The 23429-nt window shown below is 37.1% G+C and overlaps 1 protein-coding gene across 10 annotated transcripts in view; it reads right to left on the minus strand.

Moving 5' to 3' along the window:
• PLEKHA5 (pleckstrin homology domain containing A5) overlaps positions 1-23429 on the minus strand; it is a 178808-nt gene that overhangs the window by 71109 nt on the left and 84270 nt on the right. For all 10 annotated transcript variants that reach the window (XM_082054113.1, XM_082054109.1, XM_082054110.1 and 7 more), the window contains exons 4-5: positions 1611-1694; positions 548-668 (exon numbers count right to left, since the gene is read on the minus strand). In XM_082054113.1, the coding sequence (XP_081910239.1) occupies positions 548-668; positions 1611-1694 (205 nt within the window). The remainder of the gene's footprint in view (positions 1-547; positions 669-1610; positions 1695-23429) is intronic.

The following is a 23429-nucleotide window of genomic DNA, read 5'->3' on the forward strand; positions in this document are numbered from 1 at the left end:
TGGGACACAAATTCAGATGGCCTAGGAACCTCCAGGACTTTTCCCAGGCATTTTTTCCTAGGAAACCAGAACCTCATCTTCTGGTGCAACGACAGCAAACGATGTCATCTCCTCTTTTAATTTTACCCCAGGGTCACCTTCCATCTCTCTTGTACCTACTCTTTCTAGACAATTACAGTTCTCTGTATTTTACTTGAAGAAATCTAGTCAATTCTTTGTGTATCGAGCAATTTCCATAACAATGCTTATGATGATGTCTCATCAGTGAACAAGCAATTTTGCTTGTTCACACTGATTAGAAAGGTCAGATTCTGTAAACAATTTAAGTATGCGGAAGTCATAAGATGTGAGATACCTGTTAAAATTACTGCTTCAGTGATATTTGTTTCAGACACCTCAGTTTCCAAATTAAACATTAAAGGAGCCAAGTACCCTAAAAGATATATGCTTTCTTTCTCTTTTTCAATGGAACACTAATATATAGCACTGTCTTTGTGGAATAACTGAATGATTGTAACTTTAATTTAATTTGGACATAAAAACTTACTCTGCCCACAGGGCTCATTGGATGTGCAGCATAATCTGATGTCAGATTATAGTTAGTTGCTTCACATATCATGCTTACTGGTCGCTCCTTCTTGTCTTCAGATGTCATTGCTGCAGCAGTCCTGAAAACAGAATATGTAATAGCAATAGAACATGCTGTGTGTGCAGACTGCTATTAAAAAGCACCCCTAGATCTAGCGTTATACAGTCGGTGCCCTACTTTTCCAACTTGAAAGCAATTCACGCTTCATTGTAAAGCTACCTGCAATGTGTTTTAAACTTAAATCTATTCTAGGTGAATTTTAAGATGTTTTAAAACAGGAGTTCTCTATTAGCGCAAGGTGTTGATGGGGTGGAAAAAAACAGGAATGAGCATGAGATGGAAATGGGAAGAAATGCTCTCCAAAGACCCCACATGGCTTTCTCTCACTTTAATGAGAACATGCATGTTTGTGAAGTTTCACATATTGCTGTTAGGGTTTTCAATCTAGCCGCTGTATAACGTGTTGCAGCAACGGCCGTGACTAGGACACCCAATACCCAGCCACATATAAAACCCTGAGGGCAGGTATGACTTGCATACATACCTTCTCATATTGTTGTCTTTCTATAAAACTAATGCAAAGACAGCAAAACCAAGTTATTATCTAGGTTTTCAGAAAGTGTTTCAACTGGCCAACAAAATATCTGATTGAGGAGATACTACCAGGCAAAACATGATACATTAAAGGCACATAATTGTCCCTAAGTGATTAAAAACGTATTCCTTTTTAGAAGTTTACTGGATTATTATATATTATATAAGTCATTTGCTAACACTACAGAAGAAATAAAGTGATAAGGGGAAATTCACACTGCATAAACATGGTGCATTTCTGTCATATAATTAATTTCGGCTATGTTTTTAATCTTAAAAATTACTATTAAATATTGCTTTCAAATAATATAAACATGCTAGTCGGTCTTGAAAATGTAAATATTGCAATTAGTGATCGCTGAATCTTACTTCAATATTAACGAGTTTTAAAACACGTATTTGATAGATCGAAACAGATGCCACTTACTGTTCATTCACAACAAAAATACAATTGTCCTGTGATGGCTGTCCTGTTACTGGATGTTTGCAGGTTACTTTTCGTTCATTATGGCTGTGGAAGAAAGAGAAGGAAAATTATTAGGCAATAATTGTTTGGTTTTTCAGCTCAAGTACATAAATCCAGTACACTGAGTACATCAGCCCAGTGAAAACAATTATGAATATTTCATTACGGCATGTAACACTGTATGTGCATACACACACAAACACATATATTTGCCAATTAATAAAAAGGATAATGAGTATTACCATTGGCACTGGGTTGGTAATGGTTTTGAATTTAAAAAGTAGAGCAGTAAAGCATTACTAGTTCATATATGTTGCCTGATAATTCACTTTAGTTAAGTCTTTATATATTCATAAATAGGATTTCAGCTAGACGGGGACAAGTTAAGGATAAGACATAAACAACCGCTCTGTAGGGATAAAATATCACTTCCATAAAAAGCAATTGTCTTCTAGCTTAGAATGTAACGTTACTAGCTCCAAATTTTCCAATAATACAGATAAATATTCAGTGATTGGAACAAAAGTGATGCATCACAAGTACAGTTCTACTTGTGCTGCTGACTTTCTAATTGAGGGTGCTACTCCCCCGCAGCGGCCTTAGGAGGCCCCTCTGGTGGGAGGGAACGTGCTTCACCCACACCAGCAAAAACCCCTCACTTTGCACTATCTCGGTACCCTGAACTGCAGGCGTTTTTACATCACAGCAGCTCCCACAATTGGGAAGAAACTGCCAAAATTCAACAGCTCTCAGCTGCTGCCACTCAAGACGCACACCCGAGAGCACGGAGGTGCCGGCCGGCACAGCGACACCACTGTGCTACCACCAGAGACAAAGGGGGTGAACTGCTATGACTCCCTCCCAGCTCTCTGGCCCCGAAATGGAACAGAGAGGGCAGGAAAGGGGCACTCACAAAATTCAAACCTGGTTCCGTGATGAAAAAGCATACAAACAGAAATCAGACTAAGAAAGCGCAGTGAGTCTGTCATGCAGATGTGTTATCTGGATATAACTCGCATGCTCCAAAACAAACTCACCTCCTCTAACACTTTAAATAATAATTATAACAAAAGGAGTATATAATGCAAAACCCCAGTATCTGAAATCAGCACCGTAAAGCACAAAGAAAGTAATTCCATTTGGTAGTATTTACTTTTGCAAACAATACATGATGATAATCTTTTTCATGTAAGGTATCACATAATATTATGCCTTTCTTATCACAAGTTCAGCCCTGAAAAATATTCTTGGACAGAGAACAAACCTGTACGAAAAAAAAAAGTGCTTTAGTTGCAAGATAGCAGAAGAGGTGCAGAACAAAAAAAGCTTTGAATGGCACTTTATCCTTAACACCTACTTATTTTACTGCCTATTCATTTAACCTTATAGCTTTCAAAACTATGAAGCACAGCTCATCTTGCAAACGTTACGCTTTCTACCCTTCCTGCTTCTTAAAACAACCTAAACCTAACAAGACAATCTTAACTTTCAACAGGTTTCTTGAAAATTCCTTTGGATAACGTTTTGTAATTATGAAGCATTACTAATTGAAAGTTACCTCCAAACAAAAGCTTAATAAATAATTCACACTACTTTCACGGTTAATGGATAGATGAATAATTGTGCATAGGTTTAGAAAGATAGCCCAGTTCTTTCTTTCTTTCTTTCCTGGGATTTTTAAAACCTACTAACACCTAAGTGGATAGACGTGTTACAGAGCTTAACTAATGAGGTAGCAAACGTACTTTATCTTCACACTAAATTCAGCAGAATACTAAGTTTAGCTTTCTTTAGAAGATTCTGTTGCAGAAACGCATCCTTTACAATGAGGGGACAGAAAAGAGATGACCTGAGTACATCTGTGTCATACCTAATTTTCATGCTTCTACAATGCCTTTCAAGTGAAAATGGCCCGGATTGAACAGAATTAAAATTCAAAACATTCCTGAGAAAGCACCCAGGTTTGGTGGGGGTTTTTTTGTGATTCTTCTGTCTCTTCACTTCCAAACCTTTTTTTTTTTTTTTTCCTGTTCCCTTTGACATTTCAGAAACTCTCACACCAAACTAAAAAGTAAAAATAAAATATACACAATATGGAGATAAGCTGGCACTCCGCAAGCTTTGCCAAAATGTTGCCATCTTGCTCATTGTGAAGCCTTGACAGCTGGCTATCAGTTGACATCCAGAAATCTAGAAATGTAGAATCAGGACTTCTGCTCAGGGACCATCAGTACACAGGAGCACTACAGAGAAGACACGTCCCACGTTGTGTGTAGGTGCACCCCGCTCACACTGACATAGGAAGAGGCAACGCTCGAAGAGTGTAAAGGGGAGGCCATACAAAACCAGGAGGGAAAGCAGAAAGTGGGAAGAAAAGGAGAGAGAGAGGAGAGGAAGCACTGACACAAATCTATTCAAGAATATTTTCTTTCAGGCTTGAGTCATATATCAAGTCAGTATTCCAAAAACATCAAAATGTTTTTGGATGATATATTTTTCCTTACTACTCACACTGATGTCGAGATGCACAGAGGTGTAGCTGACATCACATTAAAAAGGCAAAAAAAATATTCTAGACATAGAGCACTCTCCTGTGGGATACCCAATACTTCCTAGCATTTGAGAGACATTTATAGTCACTCCCTTCTAAAAAGGCAAGGCAAACTAAGAGCAATTTTTTCTTTCTCTTCAGCTTAGACGCAAGTGAAATCTCTTGAGTGAACACTGGAAATTCAGCTCGTACAACTATGTGTGATGACTGTAAATATGTCTAGCTGGATGAATAGATTTTAAATACTTGCATTTGAAAACTTTTTCATTACTTATCTAAATTGTTTCACTTTTGGCATTAACTTATGTGATATTTTGACAAGACTCCTCAAGATACTTGTGTGAGTTACAGAGTAGCTTGATAATTATTGCCATAACCCTCCCACATAACAGCAGGTTAAAGAATTTGTTTTAAACTCAATCTTGCAGACTACAGAGAGTTTCATTAAAACCAAGTTACCATCTGATATTCACAACCTTCAACATTCAATCTAGACAGTTGTTCAGTAATCCATGCATTTCTGGGTCCACATACAAGCTTAGTATTTAAAAATATTACGCTATAACGATACATATCTGACCAATAAATCTCAGGAGATATTTTTTTTTTTTAAACTGAGAACTTTTATTTCAATTTTATACATACTCCAGTATGTAATTCAGAATTTCAGCTCTGTATATTTATGTGTCTACTTCTATTATGTGGAAGAGTGATTGATATTGACACAACCAGCTACAAGCCAGGGTGTTAACTTTTTGCTTATGCAGAGATACAGCCTCCGAGAGGTACATGGAAATAACACTCCTCTTCCTCTTCTCTCCAATCAATTTTTCATATCAACATGTTTCCAGAATGCAGGGTAACTATACACACACACTGTTGCACTTATAATGAAGGACATAACTGACCCTTACTATTTTAGCATCTATAATTAGGTTGTGGTAAATGGCATACTAAACACTAGAGCCAAATTGGGAAAAATTCCCTCTGTGTTTTATTAGTATTCATGAGCATACTCTGCAAATTCAGTATGTGGCATGAACTGTTCCTCATTAATATTTACTACTGGGATGTCTTGGGCTCCAGAAATTGACACAGTGACACAGCTGACTGAGATGACATGAGAGAAAAACATTTCAGTGCAAAATAAAATATATATCTTGAGTGTATTGAAACAATATTATCTTAATTCCAGTAGTGGCCTGAGATAATGACCTGCTATAAAAAGATCAAAACCAAACCAAAACAAGCCATCAGTAAGTAAATAAAAAACCCACACAACAAAAAAACTTAACCACATCAAAATAGCTCAAGCAAGGACAAGTTCCATTTTTAGTTATCTCAGTGCAAGACAACTGATACCAACTTAACAGCATCAATTTAACTTGACCTTTTTCCTCCAGAAATTTTTATAGTTCTCCTTCCCAATCCTTTCCTCTGAACACTGCAAGCTTTGGCATCATTTAGCAGGTAGCTTAGCTTTGGGACATGGACAAGGCCTCAGAGCAAAAGGATTTATCCTGTTGAAGGTAGAAGTTGACACCAAGCTTGAATTTGACTCATGCTATTTGCCTTCTTATCTACTCTCTTTCTCCTTTCCATCCCTTGAGACCCTTAATCTCTTTAGAAGACAGGAGTATTTTACTTATTTTCACCAATTCTAACACGTTCAAAAAAACTTGTTGTGTAGTTTTAACCTACTCACTAAATGTACAATCAACAGTAATCTTTTTGATGGCCAAATGTGATCCAAGGACTACTAAAAAAAGCCCCCAAATACATAATTCAAATCTATTATTCCATTTTTAAGTAGCAACAGAATGCATAATGCCAGGAGCAGCATTTGCCAACACAAGTCCTACACAAGCACGATAGATTGTTTTCATTCTACTTTGTGTTTTACAGGATTGCTGACCCCAAAATGCTGTGTACCAATATTTTAACATACACCACTGCAAAATCAGTAAATTAAAAATTCTGTCCAGTTTTGCCATTTTGAAACTGCTATAATCTTTAACAGTAGCAGGATTTTTTGAACAGGGAATAAATTCAAATAATAGCTGTCGAAATGGAAAAAAGAGAGATATAAAATCCATTGTACAGGAGGATGCACACAATTGAAAATGAAGGGTTAGAACATCTATCCTCTGGAACATAGCAGTTCACTCAGAAGTGGCAAGAAAGATCAAACTACTAGGGTGGGGACAGTTGGTTTGAGGTCTCTCCATTGCACGATTTGGTTTGAGTTCCTTGTCCTCTCAAAAAAAAACTAGCTGGGCCAGAACTCCCAAAGACACATCTGGTTTTCTCCCACTAAAATTAAAACTAGATGCCACTTCAAAGCTTCTCTCATGCCCTTTCTTTGTAGACTTTATTTATGTGTTCCTAAATGCTAAGGCCTTCTCATTTGCTCATTTTCAACGTGACCATCAAAGCAAAGGCTGAGTTCTACTTCACTGAAAGAATATAAACAAAGTCATAAACCAGGACACAACTTTCAACAGGCCTCTGTATCTTTAGAAAGACTGTTCCTTTTCACAAGTGAAAACTGAAGAACACATTTCAGAAAAATGCTACATCTCTGTCTGCCTCCAAACATTTATTCTACATCTTAGATAAGATTCAGAGTCTGACAATCTAATCTGTATCATGCAAACACACAATCCCTACATATCACAAATTTACTCTGAGTACATAGATGTGTTTCAGATGAGAAGCAATTTTATGCATTTTTCATACGTGCTTCGTGACAAAATACTTTAAAATGTTACAGATAAGGTAAGAAGGCAAAAATTACAAGAGTAATTAATTCTTCATCTCTGCATCAATGCTGAGTCTTTGCACTGACATTTAAAGGTAAGATTAAAATGGATACAAACATAAGACAAATCTAGGCCAGTTTTATCCTGCTTCTGTGAAGCATTTCATTCCTGAGCTATGGAAAAAAAAAAAAAAAGAAAAAACAAGAAAAGGAAAAAAGAAAAAAATAATCACATCAGCAGTTTAATCTTGTGTGTTTGCTGTCTAGCATAAGAAAGTCCCATTTTTAATTGAAGTAAATGCAATAACTTACAGATACCTAGCAAAAAGTTGTCTGAATTTGGAAAAAATTTAAGTAAATGCAGTCCTTACACAACTGTTAGCAAGGATGTGGTCTCTGGCTGTACCAGCTCTTCTATTTTACTAAATCTGTAATGACACATTGTACAGTAAATAGCAAATGTAAGCATTTTTTTCTCAGTGCTATCATACCCTACAATTACGAGCCTTTTTTCAATTAAGCTTTCTGAAGAACGGCTTTGGAAACCACGCTCCATGGCTCCACTGGAAAACATATGAGTATGGTAACTTAACATCAGGGAGCATGAACAAAAGAGGGTGTAAAGAGACAGCAAGTTTCAAAGCAGACAAAGTGCTGACAGACCTGTAGAAGATCACATATGCTGCTGACAGCAAAGTGTTTATAGCCCTCTGTGTGTGCACAGGCTTGGGAAGGTGGATAAAAAATTCTACCGATTTTCTTGGCAGACAATGCAACACCTAAACTAGTGTGGCTGCTGCCAACGTTTTTTTTTCTCTACTGTGACTTTATTTTCCCAGGCAACGAGTCAATTCTGTGGGCTTTCCTTTTAAGCGCTCCTTAGTTCAAAAAAAGGCTGTTAGTGAAGGGAGTTTTGGTATCCTTGATGCTTCTGTAATGAAAAAGCACCTGGACATTTCCATACAACTGACTATACTCCAGCTTTTCATTTATTATTGATATTTATTTTCCAAAGATTAAGCACTACTGCTCTGAAACGGCAAATCTTTCAATGAGACCATTCTAAAACCAGATGCATAGTCCAAAAATATTTATGTAAAAACAAAACCTTTTCTCATTTGCAGCAGATATGATTAACTTTCTCTCATGACATACTTCCAATGCAAAAATGTAAGTTTATGTAATTAAGTGCAAATATTAAAAATTCTTTCAAAATGATAAGATGAAATGCTTTCTAAAATAGATTATAGTGTATTACAGATTGAGAAGCTTTTAATAAGTAACTGTTGTTTCTAACTGAGCACTGCATTTTCAGAAAAATAAAATTCTATTGTGTTCAGTTTTCCCAAACTTTGTGGGAGGGTGTCTTTCAGTCTGTAGGAAACATATTTGGGAATTTATAAGAAAACGCTGGTAAAGAACACAAGAGCCACACACCTTTAAAAAATGTGGTAATTCATGAGATGTGCTTGCCATGTGTCATCAATTTATATAACATTTTGCTACATGCATTTTAAGCCCTGGGCAGAGTGTAATACAGTACCTCGATAACAGCACTGCAGATAAAGAAAAATTTCAATTCAGTAAGTCAGTAAGTATTAGTCTGTATCAGAAATGACTAATACATTGTTTGCTGCTTGAGAAAAGTTTGAGAAAATAGTTAGGCAGGCGTTAGAAAGCATAACTATCTGTAAGCCTCAGATTTGATAGTTGAAATCCAAGGATCCCTTAATGGTTAACTACCTGGAAAGCTTCCAAGAATTAGAGTAACACAGCAATTCTGCAGTGAAAGCCCACAATCTGTTTTCTAAAGAAAAATGGGGTTGGGAGTCGCATGGTTCAGCAGGTGGCTTGTGGACCAGACCAGCACTGGATGCTCTGATCTGGCTGCTAGAGCATCTTCTTGTTGAAGACTGACAGCAGATGTCTGATCAGGTAATGTTGCCCAAAAGCATGCTTCCCCAACACAGGAGGGATGCTGCAGCCTCTCCTGAAGAGGTACAGAGATGGAGGAAATAACAGGTAACTTGTGGACAGGGCAACAAAAAGCCATAGTCAATATCTGTTCCGATACAAAGGGCCAGCTTGTTCTGCTGCTGAAGCTAGATTGCTCAGATCAGTAGACTAATAAATTGCTCAGTTTCATTAAAATGAGTTAATTAGGAACCATTAATTGATTTTTTCTCATGTACAGGATGTTAAAGGTTTTCAGAACCAGGAAAAAACCTGACTTGAACTTACAAGGACAAATGCACTCAGGCTGTGTAACTGCATGATCATGATTGTACCACACTACCTGGAGCAATTCATCCCACCGAGTAAATTAGAGAGAACTCAGTCATCTTAGTCACCCTCCACAACCCTAAGCACCAATTTCAGTATAAACTTTTAGCAAATGCTTTGATAGGTGTGTAAGAACTTTAAACGTTTTCAAAGCTCACTAGATAGAAAATTATCTCCAACACATGACTAAACTCAGTTCTGCAAACCTTGGCCTTCGTGATTTATTGCAGCATTAGAAGCGTAAGTGAAATGTGCTCTTGAGCAAGTGTTACAAACAGAAGTACTAACTCAACTGACAATTTTGACTTATGCTTCCATTTCACTATATGAAATCTAGAGACATTTTGCTAAGAAACCTACTCTCCTAACAGTTCCTTTTTACCAATTTTTACATGTTTTTCAATAATTGTTTTGAAAAATAATTTCTAAAGAAAAGTGAATTGCTAAAGCAAAGTGAATGCAGACAATTAACCAGCTTAATACCCACCCATGTCTATATCACAGAATCACAGAACATATATATATGTATGTATATATATGTATATATATTTAAATATAATACATAGCCTATGCAAAAAAAAATAAATCTTGCTGTCAAAGGCATTTCCAACTGAAGACTGACTTGGGTCAGACTGCTCTGCAAGCTCACATGGTTTCAGGAGCTCAAGACACCTCCAATTAGCATACCCTGAAAAAAGTCAAAGCTCTGCTGTCTTAATTTCCATTCAGCTTGAAGAGCCTGCATCACTGTCACTTCTCTGCAACTCAGGCACTGACAACCTTGACTCCTGTCACTCAATCCAGCTCCCTCTCCACTTTGTTCAAAAGGGAGCTCAACAGACAAAAAAACCCAATAAAACACCACTTTGGGTTTCATTTGGCAACAGTTGTGCATTTGCTAACAAAAATAATAAATCCTACAAAGCGTTACCACCTTAGTCTTTTCAACCAGTTTAGATGATTCTCAAATACAAAACAAGTGTTTCAGAACAGCCAGCAGTTCCTATTCACAAAATCTAGGTATTTAGTAAATTGCTACCATGGCCCACTATTTATAGTTCTCTTACTGATGAGCTGTTTTGCCCCACATACATTATGTATCATATTTCTTTTCATCCCAGTTTTCACCATATTGTGTTGAATCTGGGTGGGTTTTTTGTTTGTTGGTTTTTATTTTCTTTTGTTCTTAAGCTGTAGACAAAAAGAGCCTACTATGAGTATATGCTCCTCATCTACTGCATTACACTTCCATTTGCAATATTTAGCACTTAAAAGCCTTGTCTTTGCTTCTCCCTCTCTCCCAGTTAACAAACCAAAGGACCACAAAATTAATAACTGTGTATGTAGTTTTTTCCCCAACATTCCACTCTCTGTGCGCAATGATTCCAATGCTTTCACTGTCACGCCCTCTTCCCCTCCATACTTTCCCTCCTTGTATAAAAGCATACAATTACCTATTACTGCAATAACCCTCTCAAACCCCACATTTCACTTTGCTTCCATTGTTGGTCTCCTTAGATATCAACTGTAAACTATCTTCACTGAAGACTGTTTGCTCTTTGTTGAAAGATATGACTTGGTATTTTTTTTTCACTCTTGTATCATACAACTCAGAATCTTATTTAGTTTGCCTCAAACTAATTACAGCAGCAACAGCCTTTAAAGAATAATTGCAGGAGTTACAGCACCAGTCAATTGTTCAATTAAACTTCTGCTGTAGAACTGCAAAGAAGTAAAACTGCTTAATATTAGAGTAACGAAAGTTATGTGCATATATAAAAATATATTAAAAAATATAATTTCAGTAACTTAATAGCTCAAATTCAACAGCAGACTTTCATGACACATTTGGTGAAATCACACTGTCTTGATTCGCAAATCTAGCTAAGCAAATCAGGATCAAAATCTGATATGCATTAACAGAAGTAATTAAATACCTTACTTCTCTTAAGAGTTTTCTACCTTAGACCAGATTTCTAAGGATATCTTTCTCTTATCTGCCATTATTTGCGATTACCCCGTTTTGGGTTTGGGGTTTTTTTGGTTGGTTGGTTGTATTTTTTAAAAATTATGTGAATCACAACATTAATTTTCTATGAAGCAAATAATTGTTTTTATGTTAGCCAAGGTTACACAGAAGTATAGCAACATAACATTGTCATCAGATAGTTACATGACTTTCATGATTTCTTTATCACTTTCCCGATGTTGTAGGAGCTGGCAAACCTCCATAATGACATCTCTAGTCAACAGCCATTTTTATTAAACAACACCACAATTCTATTAAAAACCCAGTAGAACTTGTAAAAGAAAGCCAGGCTTATCAAACATGTATGTCAGAATATACTAGGTCATAATTAGATACTTAGTGTGTCGAAAGAGGAAATTGGTCCTGCAAGCTTCTGCAAAGTAAATACATTATCACCTGGGAAATGCTTGGAAATACTTCTTTCAACAATTTGACAGAAGAAAGCAGCTGAAATGTTGGTGCGCCCACTTTTGAATCAGTTTTCATTGTGGCACCAATCCAGACACATCCTGTATTTTAGACTTGCCCTCACAATACATCCTATTTTGCAAGAAATAAGGGTAGAACCCAAAATTTATTTTAAAAAATTATTTTATAAATGAACAGTCATCACTACTGCTTTAATCACTGCTCTTCTTAAAGCCATTGTAAGAATTTAATTGAATAATCTTGGTGGTCCGCTGATAGAACATATGCAAATATGTGCACCAGACCCCAGAGGATAATTAATTGAAGCTTGCACCATGTGTGGGCCTGCCATTCATTTCAGACAAAAGAGTACAAACTCTATTAAAAAAATTCATTGCTTATGACGTAAAGTTCAAGTACAGAGACACGGGGGGTATAAAGCGTGGCACTGAACTGGAACGCTGAACGTGTCAGCTGTCGTCTCCAAGGTCTGAGGGCGCAGCTCTCCTGTTTTCTTCAGTCCATTTGGGCTCAGCTTCAGCAGCTTATCATTTCAGAAAAACAATAATATTGTTCCCTTAGAGGAAGAACAACAAGTTGGTTTAAAAGGCTCCAAAAGGCTGAAATGTCAGCAACAAATAAAAGCGGTTTGAGATTTTTTTTTTCAAAATCACAAATAGATTAGAAATTATTGCAGGATTTTTTCTGCATACATCCTTTAAAAAAGTACATGTTTTTCTTGCAACATCCATGCTTAATGTTCATGTTTGCATTTAATGTTGATTTGCTCGCATTTCGGACTAGAGAACCTGAAGGAGATATACCGTATTTTAATCTAGATGTGGACACCAATCGGGCTCTTGGGAAACCCTGAGAAGTGACCTCACTGCAAAGAGACCACATTTCCTCTCTTTTCTCTGGTTTTAAATTCAGCATTTCCTACTACTCTTCATCTCATCAGCTTCAAGTATTTCTAAAAATTAGGCAGGCCTCAACAATGAAGTTGTAAATGCTGCTTTTCAGAAAAAAATCCATAATACTAACCACAAAAAAAATACTGAAGAGTTTCTAAGCATCACATTTTGACATGTTAATTCCTCTCACAGCTTCCTCTTAAACATCGGGACAAGTCCTTCCCATGGAGAGAACGCCAGGCCAGATGGACCCACCATCTGATTTACCACGACGGCTCTTATGCTCCTATAGCGAGTTCAACTCTGTCAGAGTTAAGTGTCTGCCTGCGCCTACTTGTTGGTGCTAAGAATACCTGTCAGCAATTAGCAAAGCCAGCCTTTTAAGTGTTGAATCTGTCTTCCGTGCTGTTTAACGCTATTAGTCTCCAGTGTTAATTCCTTGCTTTGATGCATATGACCAAAAAGCAACTGGAAGTCCATAGTTTTATGCAACAAAAAAAAGGGCTGAAAAACATGACATGGAAACAGGCAGAGCCAAATTACAGGTGGGAAGTGGAGATTGGCACCATTCCTCTGTTACCGAGCACGAAACCTATGTGTGGGAGCATTTTGAGGCTGTGGTCAAAGGAAAATGTCCAAGGCTAGATAACGCGTTATGCCATCTTAGTTAAAAATACTGAGAAAGAAAAAGCAGTTAAAAAGATGCTACCATATAAAGATTATTCACAGTAAAAACTAATGATAAAATCAATTTATTTTAGAACCAGACTACAAATAGCAAAAAAAGGCAAGTCAACCTGAACACACGATTAAGTAATGCTTCCTTTAAATAGTGTTTTAGCTACTCCCATCTCAATGCTAAAGTTCACATGAAACAAATTAACACCACAATTTAGACAGATTTCTGAAGTAGTAGCAACAACTTCTGACAACTTCAGCAATACTGCTACTCATCATTCCATAAGGAAGTGGCATAGATGAAAAGTAATTACAATATACTTTCTCTGTAGATTAAAACAATTTGGCCTTTTGAAGTAAATGAAAGAAAATCCTACATGATGAGTAAAATCAAATGAACTATTTAAGGCATTTTCTTTTAGGAAATGGCTGTACTACACTGAAAAAATGATTTACCGCTTAGAATGTGTTTTAATGGACAGAGTCAGGCATTTTAAAAGGTGAATTGGTCAAAATAAGTATCATAAGAACAAGGTCACTTAGGTAGTAGGTTATATCATTATTCATTTTACCAGATAAAATTTTAGCAACCCATCTGATCAAGAGTTTACATTTACCACTCACTGCTTATATGTAGATCGTCAATCACTTTGATGCCTGTTGCTCTGGTCTAAGCAAACCATTGGCTCCAGAAGTTTGGAAATTTCCATTTGACAAAAGCATTTCTTGGCTGCCTCCCCTGGCATTTTCACATCTTCTGTTTCAACACCTACACAGACTGTTCTGCATCATCCATTTCTTTCATAAATGCAAAGGAACAACTACAGTTTATTCACAAAATGGACTGTCAGCAGATTTGATGGCTATGCAGGAAACACTCAAAGCAAAAAGATATTACATTTCAGTCTATCAGTTTTACATCCTGACCCTCACAACTGTATCCTTATACAACAACACAACTGAAAGAACACTTAATTTTTATCATGAGCTACTGATGATTCAGCAACACATACCCCACATATCTTATGAAGTTCATTAAGACTAAGTGCATGATCTTGCATCTGTGTTGGGGCAATCCCAAACATGGATACAGGCTGAGTGATGAGTGGATTGACAGCAACTCTGCAGAGAAGGACTCGGGGATACTGGTGGATGAAAAACTGAATAGAAGCCGTCAATATGCACTTGCGGCTCAGGCCAACTGTATTTTGGGCTGCATCAAAAGAAGCGTGGCCTACAGGTTGAGGGAGGTGATTCTGCCCCTCTACTCCACTCCTGTGGGACCCCAGCTGGAGGCCTGCATCCAGTTGTGGGGCCCCCAGTTTAAGAAAGACATGGACCTGCTTGAGCGGGTCCAGAGGAGGCTGAAACACTTCTCCTGTGAAGACAGGTGGAGAGACTTCGTGTTGTTCATCCTGGAGAAGGCTCTGGGGAGACCTTACAGCAGCCTTCCCATACCTTAAGGAGGCCTACAAGAAAACTGAGGGGCTTTTTACAATGTTGTGTAGTGATAGGACAAGGGGTGATGGCTTTAAACTGAGAGAGGGTAGATTTAGATTAGAGATAATGAATATGTTCTTCGCCATGAGGGTGGTGAGACACTGGAACAGGCTGCCCAGTGAAGCTGTGGATGCTCCATCCCTGGAAGTGTTCAAGTGGGACTTTGAGCAACCTGGTCTCGTGGAAGGTGTTCCTGCCCATGGCAGGGGTGTGGAACTAGATGATCTTCAAGGTTCCTTCCAACCAAAACCATTCTATGATTCTACGATACACCTTCAGAAAGTGGCACACCAGGTTGTCTCTTCCAATTACAATTATAGGTTAACTGCGGTAGTAGAAAAAAAACTGTGGGACAACACCTTCTCTTGAATAGACATTATGCCTCTGATGACCTTGCCAGTATTTTCTTGCATTAAATTCTTAGCTCAGTGATAGTCAGAAGCTGGGAGCTGTTGCCTTTCACGGGTGTTTTTTTCAAGCTGTCGTGAGACTCCAAGCTGCTAGAATTGTGTCATGCCATTCAAAGTCTACACGCAAGCCATTTTTGGCCAACTCTGGTAGGCTGCTCTCTCACATATTGAGTAATAAAATGCTAACAGCATCAGTGACAACTTCTTGAGTTTTAATCTCAAGAGCCAGAATTTTCTGATGTGAAGCGCACACATATGCATACCTGCCACAAAACACTGAAATTTATATAACGCAGGTGCCGCTGTAACACTGAAGTATTTTGAGGTTTTACCCTCAACCTGTAACTGGGATAGAAGCAGTGCAGGCTATCAAGCTCAGCTTCAGTGGCACAGTAAGGCCACATACAGGGATGTTGCCAGCAAGAACATGTACCCAGCCCACCCGCCCAACAGCTGTCACCTGTGCAGTTATGCTCTGTGTGCAGGTCCATGTCTACTGCTTAAAGCCAGGTATTTGGGCTACACTCTTAAAACTGCTTTGAGAAAATGTCTAGCTGCTCCAGAATGACAAGTCCAGTCCATCCTTCGCTCTTGTGCTGGCACCAGTGCTCAAGCAGTCACACAGTGATCCAGTTCATGCAATCGAAAATGAATTTTTTACAAGGCACTAAACTTCCTGCGGGCTCACAGCATGGAGTGAAGTGAGGGGAGATGGAACTGGCCTTTATAACAACAGCCTCAAATTGGTGCAAATGATATTTTTCATGTCAGAATAACTCATCTGTACTAGACATTTAAGAGTGTAACTATATGGTAACGAAAAAAAATATCCTGGTGAAGACTCATTTCATGAAGAAACACCTTATGTAAAAATGGCAAATCAGTTTCACTTGTGTCAGAGCAAGAGGTCAGGGACAAAGGGACACTTGGATGGCAGACATCACACTCAAAGTAATTTCAGTGGAATTTTCAAATGACAAAAAAAAAAATCCAGTACCACCTTCTGTTCTTTGGGAACTTGTTAAAGTTTTTCTCATGTTGAATTTGGCTTTAGAAATAATTTTAAAGGATAATTTTAATAATTTTAAATTTAAATATCTTTAAATATTTTTATATTTATATAAATTTAAAATTATATCCAAGAAGATAAATTAACTGCGGTTTACCATATGGAGTATTACTCATTTCTTCTACCACTAGAAAACACGAATATAAGGCAGAGATTTGCTAGGCAGTGAATTTTCACACAAAACCCAGAAGGGAAAACACCTTCCCTCATTTTTTTTATTTCTGGATTACACATTTTATCAGAAAAGCAGAATTTAGGCTATACTTCAAGATTATAAAACAGAGTATTTGTAAACAAACAAACAAACAAACAAAAAAAATCAAAAAAACCCAAAACGTTTTTACAGTATGTTTCAGAAAAAGTTTCCAGAGTCAGCAATTTTATAGATATTCCAGATCTATAGAGTAACTATACTATGCAGAATTTTTATGTATCACCAGCTACTCAGTACAGCTCTATATGTCATGTGCTTTCTGACATTAAATTGTTTTAGCACGGTTTTCTTCTGCTGCCCATGGTTTCCTAGCATTCTTTATCAGTATCCAGCCTCTATGTGGGTTTACCTCCTCTCCTTGCTATGCAGTGTGGGGGGTTAGAAATATATTTACAGCCAGCAGGTTAACAGTAACACAGTATTTTAGCAGTGTTACAAAGAAAAAAAAAAAAAAAAAACAACCAACAAGCAAAACAAAAATAACCCCCAAACCAACAACAACTACACAACCAACCAACCAACAAAACTTGAACACCTAGATGTTGCAGTAAAAAGACCCCTGGTCCTTGCTGGCAGAAAAGCGCACTGTTCGCTTGTTTGCTTGAACCCATATTCCTGGTGTTCACTGAAGATTCAGGCACAGTGCAGATCACAGAACAGGTTATCACAGATCAGCTCTAACTCCTCATCAGCCTTTTATTGTTTACATCTGTTCTGATTGACACAGTAAAGAAATATCTAAAACAGGTTACTGTTTACTCCTCTACTGTCTAGAGCTGTATGTACAATAACGTTACTCCAATGGTGGACATAACAATAAAAAACTAATTTGAAGACACAGCCTTTCTGTATCATGTTTAGGGCTGACTATTCAATAAGAATCGAGAGATCACAAAGCAATGCCAACTTTAAAGACGGCAACACCATAACCTAGGTCTTCACTGGGTAGAATTAACTACTGTTTATGAATATTATTAATTCTCCTTCTATCCCACTTGAGACTCATAGAGCAAGAGTCAAGAATTTTATCATAGAAAAAGGCTGGAAAAAAAAAAAATTCACCAGCAACTTCTTATACATGAAAAATCTGCACAAAAGCAGTCTTGCATGTTGAAAACAAAATGCCACTTGAATAACTCTTCCATGGAGTATGAATATGGGAAGTTTGGCCGTATTACTGCCTTAGGCTGGGAAGTTTGCTGATGTCCGTCAACTGCACAGTGTGCTAACAGTCAATTTGCTCCTGTTCCCCGGCTGCCTCAGGCAGGGAGTCTGAAAATACTCTGACAATGACACGTCAGCAAAACAGCTTGCCATGGTCTCCTCTCTCATGTCCTTTCCCTGGTGATATTTGAGGCGAAACCATCCAAACCAAACAATTCGAACTACTTTATGCAATTTAAAGGAGCAGAAAAAGCAGAAGCCAAAAAGGTATTGGTATGTCAACTCATATAAAATTTATTCTCTCTATTACTTGCATAGTTCCAACCCTGAAAATGACTGACATTGAACGTAACTAAGTTTTTAATGATTTAATGCTAAGCTAAAAGTTTGATCCCATAGTATGTTTTTTACAGAGGCAAATGTGGTCTTCATGAAGTAAGTGTTTTCAGAATTTTGAAAAAGAAAAAAAAAGGACATTCTACAAGATGAAAACAGATCACTATGAGGCAAATCAAATAAAATTTTAAGCTCAAGCAATAAATTCATCAGCTTCACCAAAAGCAAGTGTGAACAAGCGGTTATGACTTGCCATGAATGTTGTTCATACTTTTTCTCATTAGGCAGAAGGTATTTTGAGGTAAAGAATTTGTTCAATGATCATTGCTCTAAACTATCTCACTGTTCAGATGAAATCAGAAATTCTCTCCTTCCTCTCTCCATGCATCAAAATAAACACCACACTTTAATCTTGTGAATATTTCGGCAGAATGATAGCTTTCACTCTTTTCATGAAAGAAATTTGTTTCTAAAGCCAAACAAGGGAAAATACAGATCACGTTGAATGTTTACAGTTTGCATTGGTTAAGGGATCATATTATTTAGATAGGAATTTCAATACTAGAAAAAACATATATAACTCCCCTCCCCATCTTCCTTTCCCCCAGTAAAACAGGCAGACTGATATATCTCGCTCAGTTCAGAAGCAAAGCCAGTAGTGTCTTTCAATGGCTTGGCTTTGTGACATATACCTTTAAACACACCAATACATTCCTCTTTTATCTTATATTGGGTAATCACACATTTCAATCAATATGTACTTTAAGGTTTTACAAAACACATGCTCATATTTAAACTTTATCCTTTTCTCCTTTAAAAAAACAAAAAACACACACAACAAACAAACAACAACAAAACCACTAATCCTGCAAGAGAATAGGGAACTTATGAGCAAGACAGGAAAAAGCAACTGGAAAATTCCAGCCATCACCACACTAATTCAAACTAACTATGGCTCTCTTCAGTTAACCAGCAAAACCAGAAAGTTTCATATTAGTGATTATATGACAAAGTTAACCAATGTAATAAATATCTTTAGACCTATTTTTAAGAAAAGCAGAAAGGCCTCTCTCATTCCACTCTCCACTCCCTCCCCCCCCTTTTTTTTTCCTGGAAAGAATTTAAGCAAGTTACACTGATTAATTTAAAAGTATAGCTGCATGTTTTCTTTTGGAAAAGAAAAGCAGGAAATAAGAAGTTACACACAATCCTAAATTCCAGTCAACAGAACAGGAAAATAGCTATTCGTGTCATTCAACTTATATGACTCCTAATGTAAAATGATACCACCACCTCATTTTTGTGTATATCTTCTCTATTCCTTCCCACCTAATAGTATATTCAATAAGGTTTACCTGTATCAAAAGGCACAACACACTTTAACTGTCTTTGAAGATGGACTGACATAACTGCGTATAAAAAACTATTTCAGCTAAGACCAAATTACACTAAAAAAATACTGATTAAAACCGGTAATAAAATTTAACTTCTCAAGCTTAAAAAAAAAAGCCATGTAGGTATGACAAACATCTCACTAAAATGAAACATTAAAATTTATCTAAATTCAACATTAAAATTTATTTGGAAACTATACTGATGTAGAAAATAGTTTTATTCGTGACAATATAACTTAAAAAGCATTTGCCACAGCTCATAGCTGTGTTCTGGGTTGGAAGCCAATCACCTACACAGAGATTCAGAGCTACAAAGGAACTTTTATGCTAATAGTAATCTGCCATATCACATAAACCATAGATATGATATAAATTCCTTATCTGCAATATACCATCACTACACTACTGTATCATAAAAATTGTCAGCTGACACATTAATGAAATTACCGTAAGCACAGGCATCTGAAAGCCAGCATATTACATCCATGTAGCTACCTACAACTCTGAATCAGACCATCTAAATTCAGTCTGGAAATAATTTCCTGCTGGAAATCAATATCTGTCTTTTATGAAGATGAGTTTCACTACTTCCCAGAATCTTCAAACAGATGAATAAGTATTCATTGATCAAGACTTTGTCATCCTTAAAGAAAACACCAAAAAAACCCCCAAAACCAAAGTGACAGAGCAAAACCATGGGCTTCCCTTGCAGAATACCCCTGTATGAATAGTTGTGTTGTAATTTTCTAGCTATAATATGGAGGATTAGCAGCATATTAAAATAAAAACATTTTCAAAATTGGAATCTGCCAAGATTTCTGAATGTCATAGTATTGCAGCACTTTTACAATTAGACCTTTAAGTACTAGCGAGGAGAAAATAAGGAATATATTTTATATTTCTTCTGTGATGAGAAGACAGATACCATGAAGTGAAAACTAAAGTGTATTTCAGTTATTTAAAACTTAAGCTACAACCAGATACAGTTTTGTGGTTCCCCCCCATAATTTTTACGTTGACAGATTTTGCAGCTCATTATATGACATTCACATAGAAATAAACATACATCTTGGCAGATGATATACATACACTGACTGGAAATGCATCTGTTTTTCTATTTTGTCCGTCCCTACATACATATACAACCCCCAAAATAACATTTGAAAGATAGTCATCTATTAATATTACTGTATGAGCTGTATATTAGAATAAGGTAACTTACAAATGTCTATTTGGAGAGTGCTTCCCATTCAGTGTTGCAAGCTAATTAAAAAAGCTCAAATTCCAGCTACATTCTGTCTCTTAGACATGTGATCTTACAGACAATCATGTCTGAATAAAAATCTTGGAAGTTATACACAGTTACAGTAAGTAATACATCAGGAAACACTTGATTTCTACCTAAAATTAGGATTCCGTCTAAAATCTTAACTTGAATGCTATAAATATTGTGTGCTACTTTGCATATATTGTGAGTTATTGAACGCTGGATTAAAAAAAAACAAAGAGGTGTTTTTCCAAAGAAGAAGGAAATGCTTTATGTCTCAAGAAAAAGAGTTGTTAAAATGTATAAGAATTACTCACCAGTCTCCGGGGAAATTCATTCTTTACCAAAAGCTTGACACACAAATAACAAAAACCACGTAAGGATGTGAGGTACAGCCCTTTTCTCTTGGAAGCTGCTCCCCAGTGAGTACTGCACAGCCCTGACCCAGAGAAAAAGCAACTTGGCTGTCAGGATTGCTAGCCTCCGAGAAAGCTGATACCAGAGTGATGTCACATACTTCTGAAATGTTACTGCAGCTCCAAATTATTGACTCTCTTCTCCCAAAAAAATCTCTACATCTAAATGATGGAAGACAAAACATTTAACAACAGTATTAAGTTTCATCAGGAGCTAATAGCAAAGATTTTTAAGAGCACATCAAGGGGCTAGATAAAATATTACAATAAAAAAAAAAAGTGAAAAAGAACACATGCTGGCTATGTTATCTAAATACATTCTTCTATTGACTTTCAACCTGCGAAGTTATTTCTTGCAGCATTATTAATAAAACAGTTACAGAGTTTGAGGGGAAGAGTAAAGACTAGCACAGAGCATGGCAGCACCAGGCACCTCTCTACAGGGCTCCAGCTAATCCAGCCAAGAAGCTCTCAATTCCACATAGTGGCCCTCAGCTGGGCCACCTTTCTCACTCTCTTGACCTCCTCCAGCCCCAACATTCACCCCATTATCCTTTCTCTTACCCAGCATCACTTGTCCTGGTTGCAGGGAGTACTTGGGAGCACAATGGACTCTAATCTAAGATCCTCAGAAAGCACTTGCCTAATTCCATTGGGAAACAAAAGGCTAGGTAACTGGATTGAAATAAAAAAATAATAATAATCAAAAATGTAATCCTTGTGTGCTACCGAACTGGATGGATCCAAACTACTAGTGCAGGATGTGAAGCTACACACACTGTGAACACAACAGAAAGGAAAGGAATGACCATAACAAAGGTACTAAGGGAATTTTCAACACAGTCAACAAAAAACATGGACTAATGCTCTACTTTAAAAATATAAAGCAAAAAGGAGATGAATAACATTAATAAATTGCATCGTATGTAACATTCAGTTTTGCAGAAGTAAAAACTAGAGTTGCAGTTGCAGGGCTAGCTGGGGTCTTCTACAAACCCTCAAATTTAAACTGCAGTAAGGATAGAGATCTTTCATATGAAAATCATAAGCTTCAAAGATTATCTTAAGTAATCAAATTAATGTCACACATCTTTATATATGACAGCCCACAGATCTTTAACAGTCCTGAACCAACAGTGTGCTAACTCAGAGGTGGTCAGTAATGCTGTTCATTACTGACCAGCTCTGAATTAGCACTGTGTGGGAAACTACTGCCTTCAGTCAACCAGACTGAAGGCAGCACAAGCCTTTCAGTATGGAAGAGGCCTCAATTTTTTTGATGTTATTATTAGTGAAATTATCTATCACCTATAAAGAGAATAATATTGCAGCAAAAGGTTCCAAACTCACAAGATAAATCACTACTTTTTAAAGATGATCCAGCATAAGTAAGATTAAGGAAAGCATAAAGGAACAAACCACAGAGCACACACAGGCCTTCAAATAAAGAAATGGCAACTCAAGTTAGATGCTAAAACCACTCTTCTGATAGAAAGATTAAGGACTGGAAAAGAGAGCCTGAAACTGGAGTGCAGTCAGAAAGAGGTTAAAAATAGGAGTTAGTCAAGATGGGGACCAAAAGCTGAGTAATATTCTTCCTCAGTTTTCAGCTTGAACAGTATCAACCACAGAAACTGGGAACCAGAATTTATTAACAGAAATAAATGCACGGGAACAGGCTACCACTGGGGCAGGGAGGAAACTGGCCCAAGAGAAACTGCTAAGTGCAAAACCAGGAACCAACTGATGCACAGAGCACTGCTTCCAGAAATCAATCCTGTTCAGAGGACTAACTTAAAATTACCGTTTTTGTTAGTAACTAAATAGAAAGGCACATGTAATGAAGTCTGCTGGTGACAAAGCCAAGAGGCATCATCAGATGTGAGCTGTGTTTGATAAAAATGCAAGAAATAGATGAGTTTCATACAGAAAGAAATGGATAACCAAGAGAAAGGAGCAACAATGGTGTAAACAAAACTCAGGAGCACAAACGTAAGGTGGTACCCCTAACTAAGATATCTGTTAAAAAATACACAAGAATATGAATGGCATCCTGTATGCATGCAGATAGTTCTAACCTGAGATCTCTACCTGTGTCCTCTGGCTACTTCTATGGTAAAACATGAAGTTTGCACTTCTGACTGATTTTTTTTGTCCCTCTTCTAATGAGTCTGTAACCTGAGAAATGTTGAAAGACAGAAAGATCAGAATATGTTTAATGTACCTATGACAATTAGTTACACCTATTACTTTAAAGTAGAACAAAAAAAAAGTTTACCAACATGACCATCCACTCTGATAGAAGATTACAGGAATAAACCTCACCTGGACAAGCAATATGAAGTAGGACAATACTACACCACATAAAGATGATTTTAAGCTGCAT

The sequence above is a fragment of the Streptopelia decaocto genome (genome assembly GCF_964273445.1).
Source record: "Streptopelia decaocto genome assembly, chromosome: 1".
Classification (NCBI taxonomy): domain Eukaryota; kingdom Metazoa; phylum Chordata; class Aves; order Columbiformes; family Columbidae; genus Streptopelia; species Streptopelia decaocto.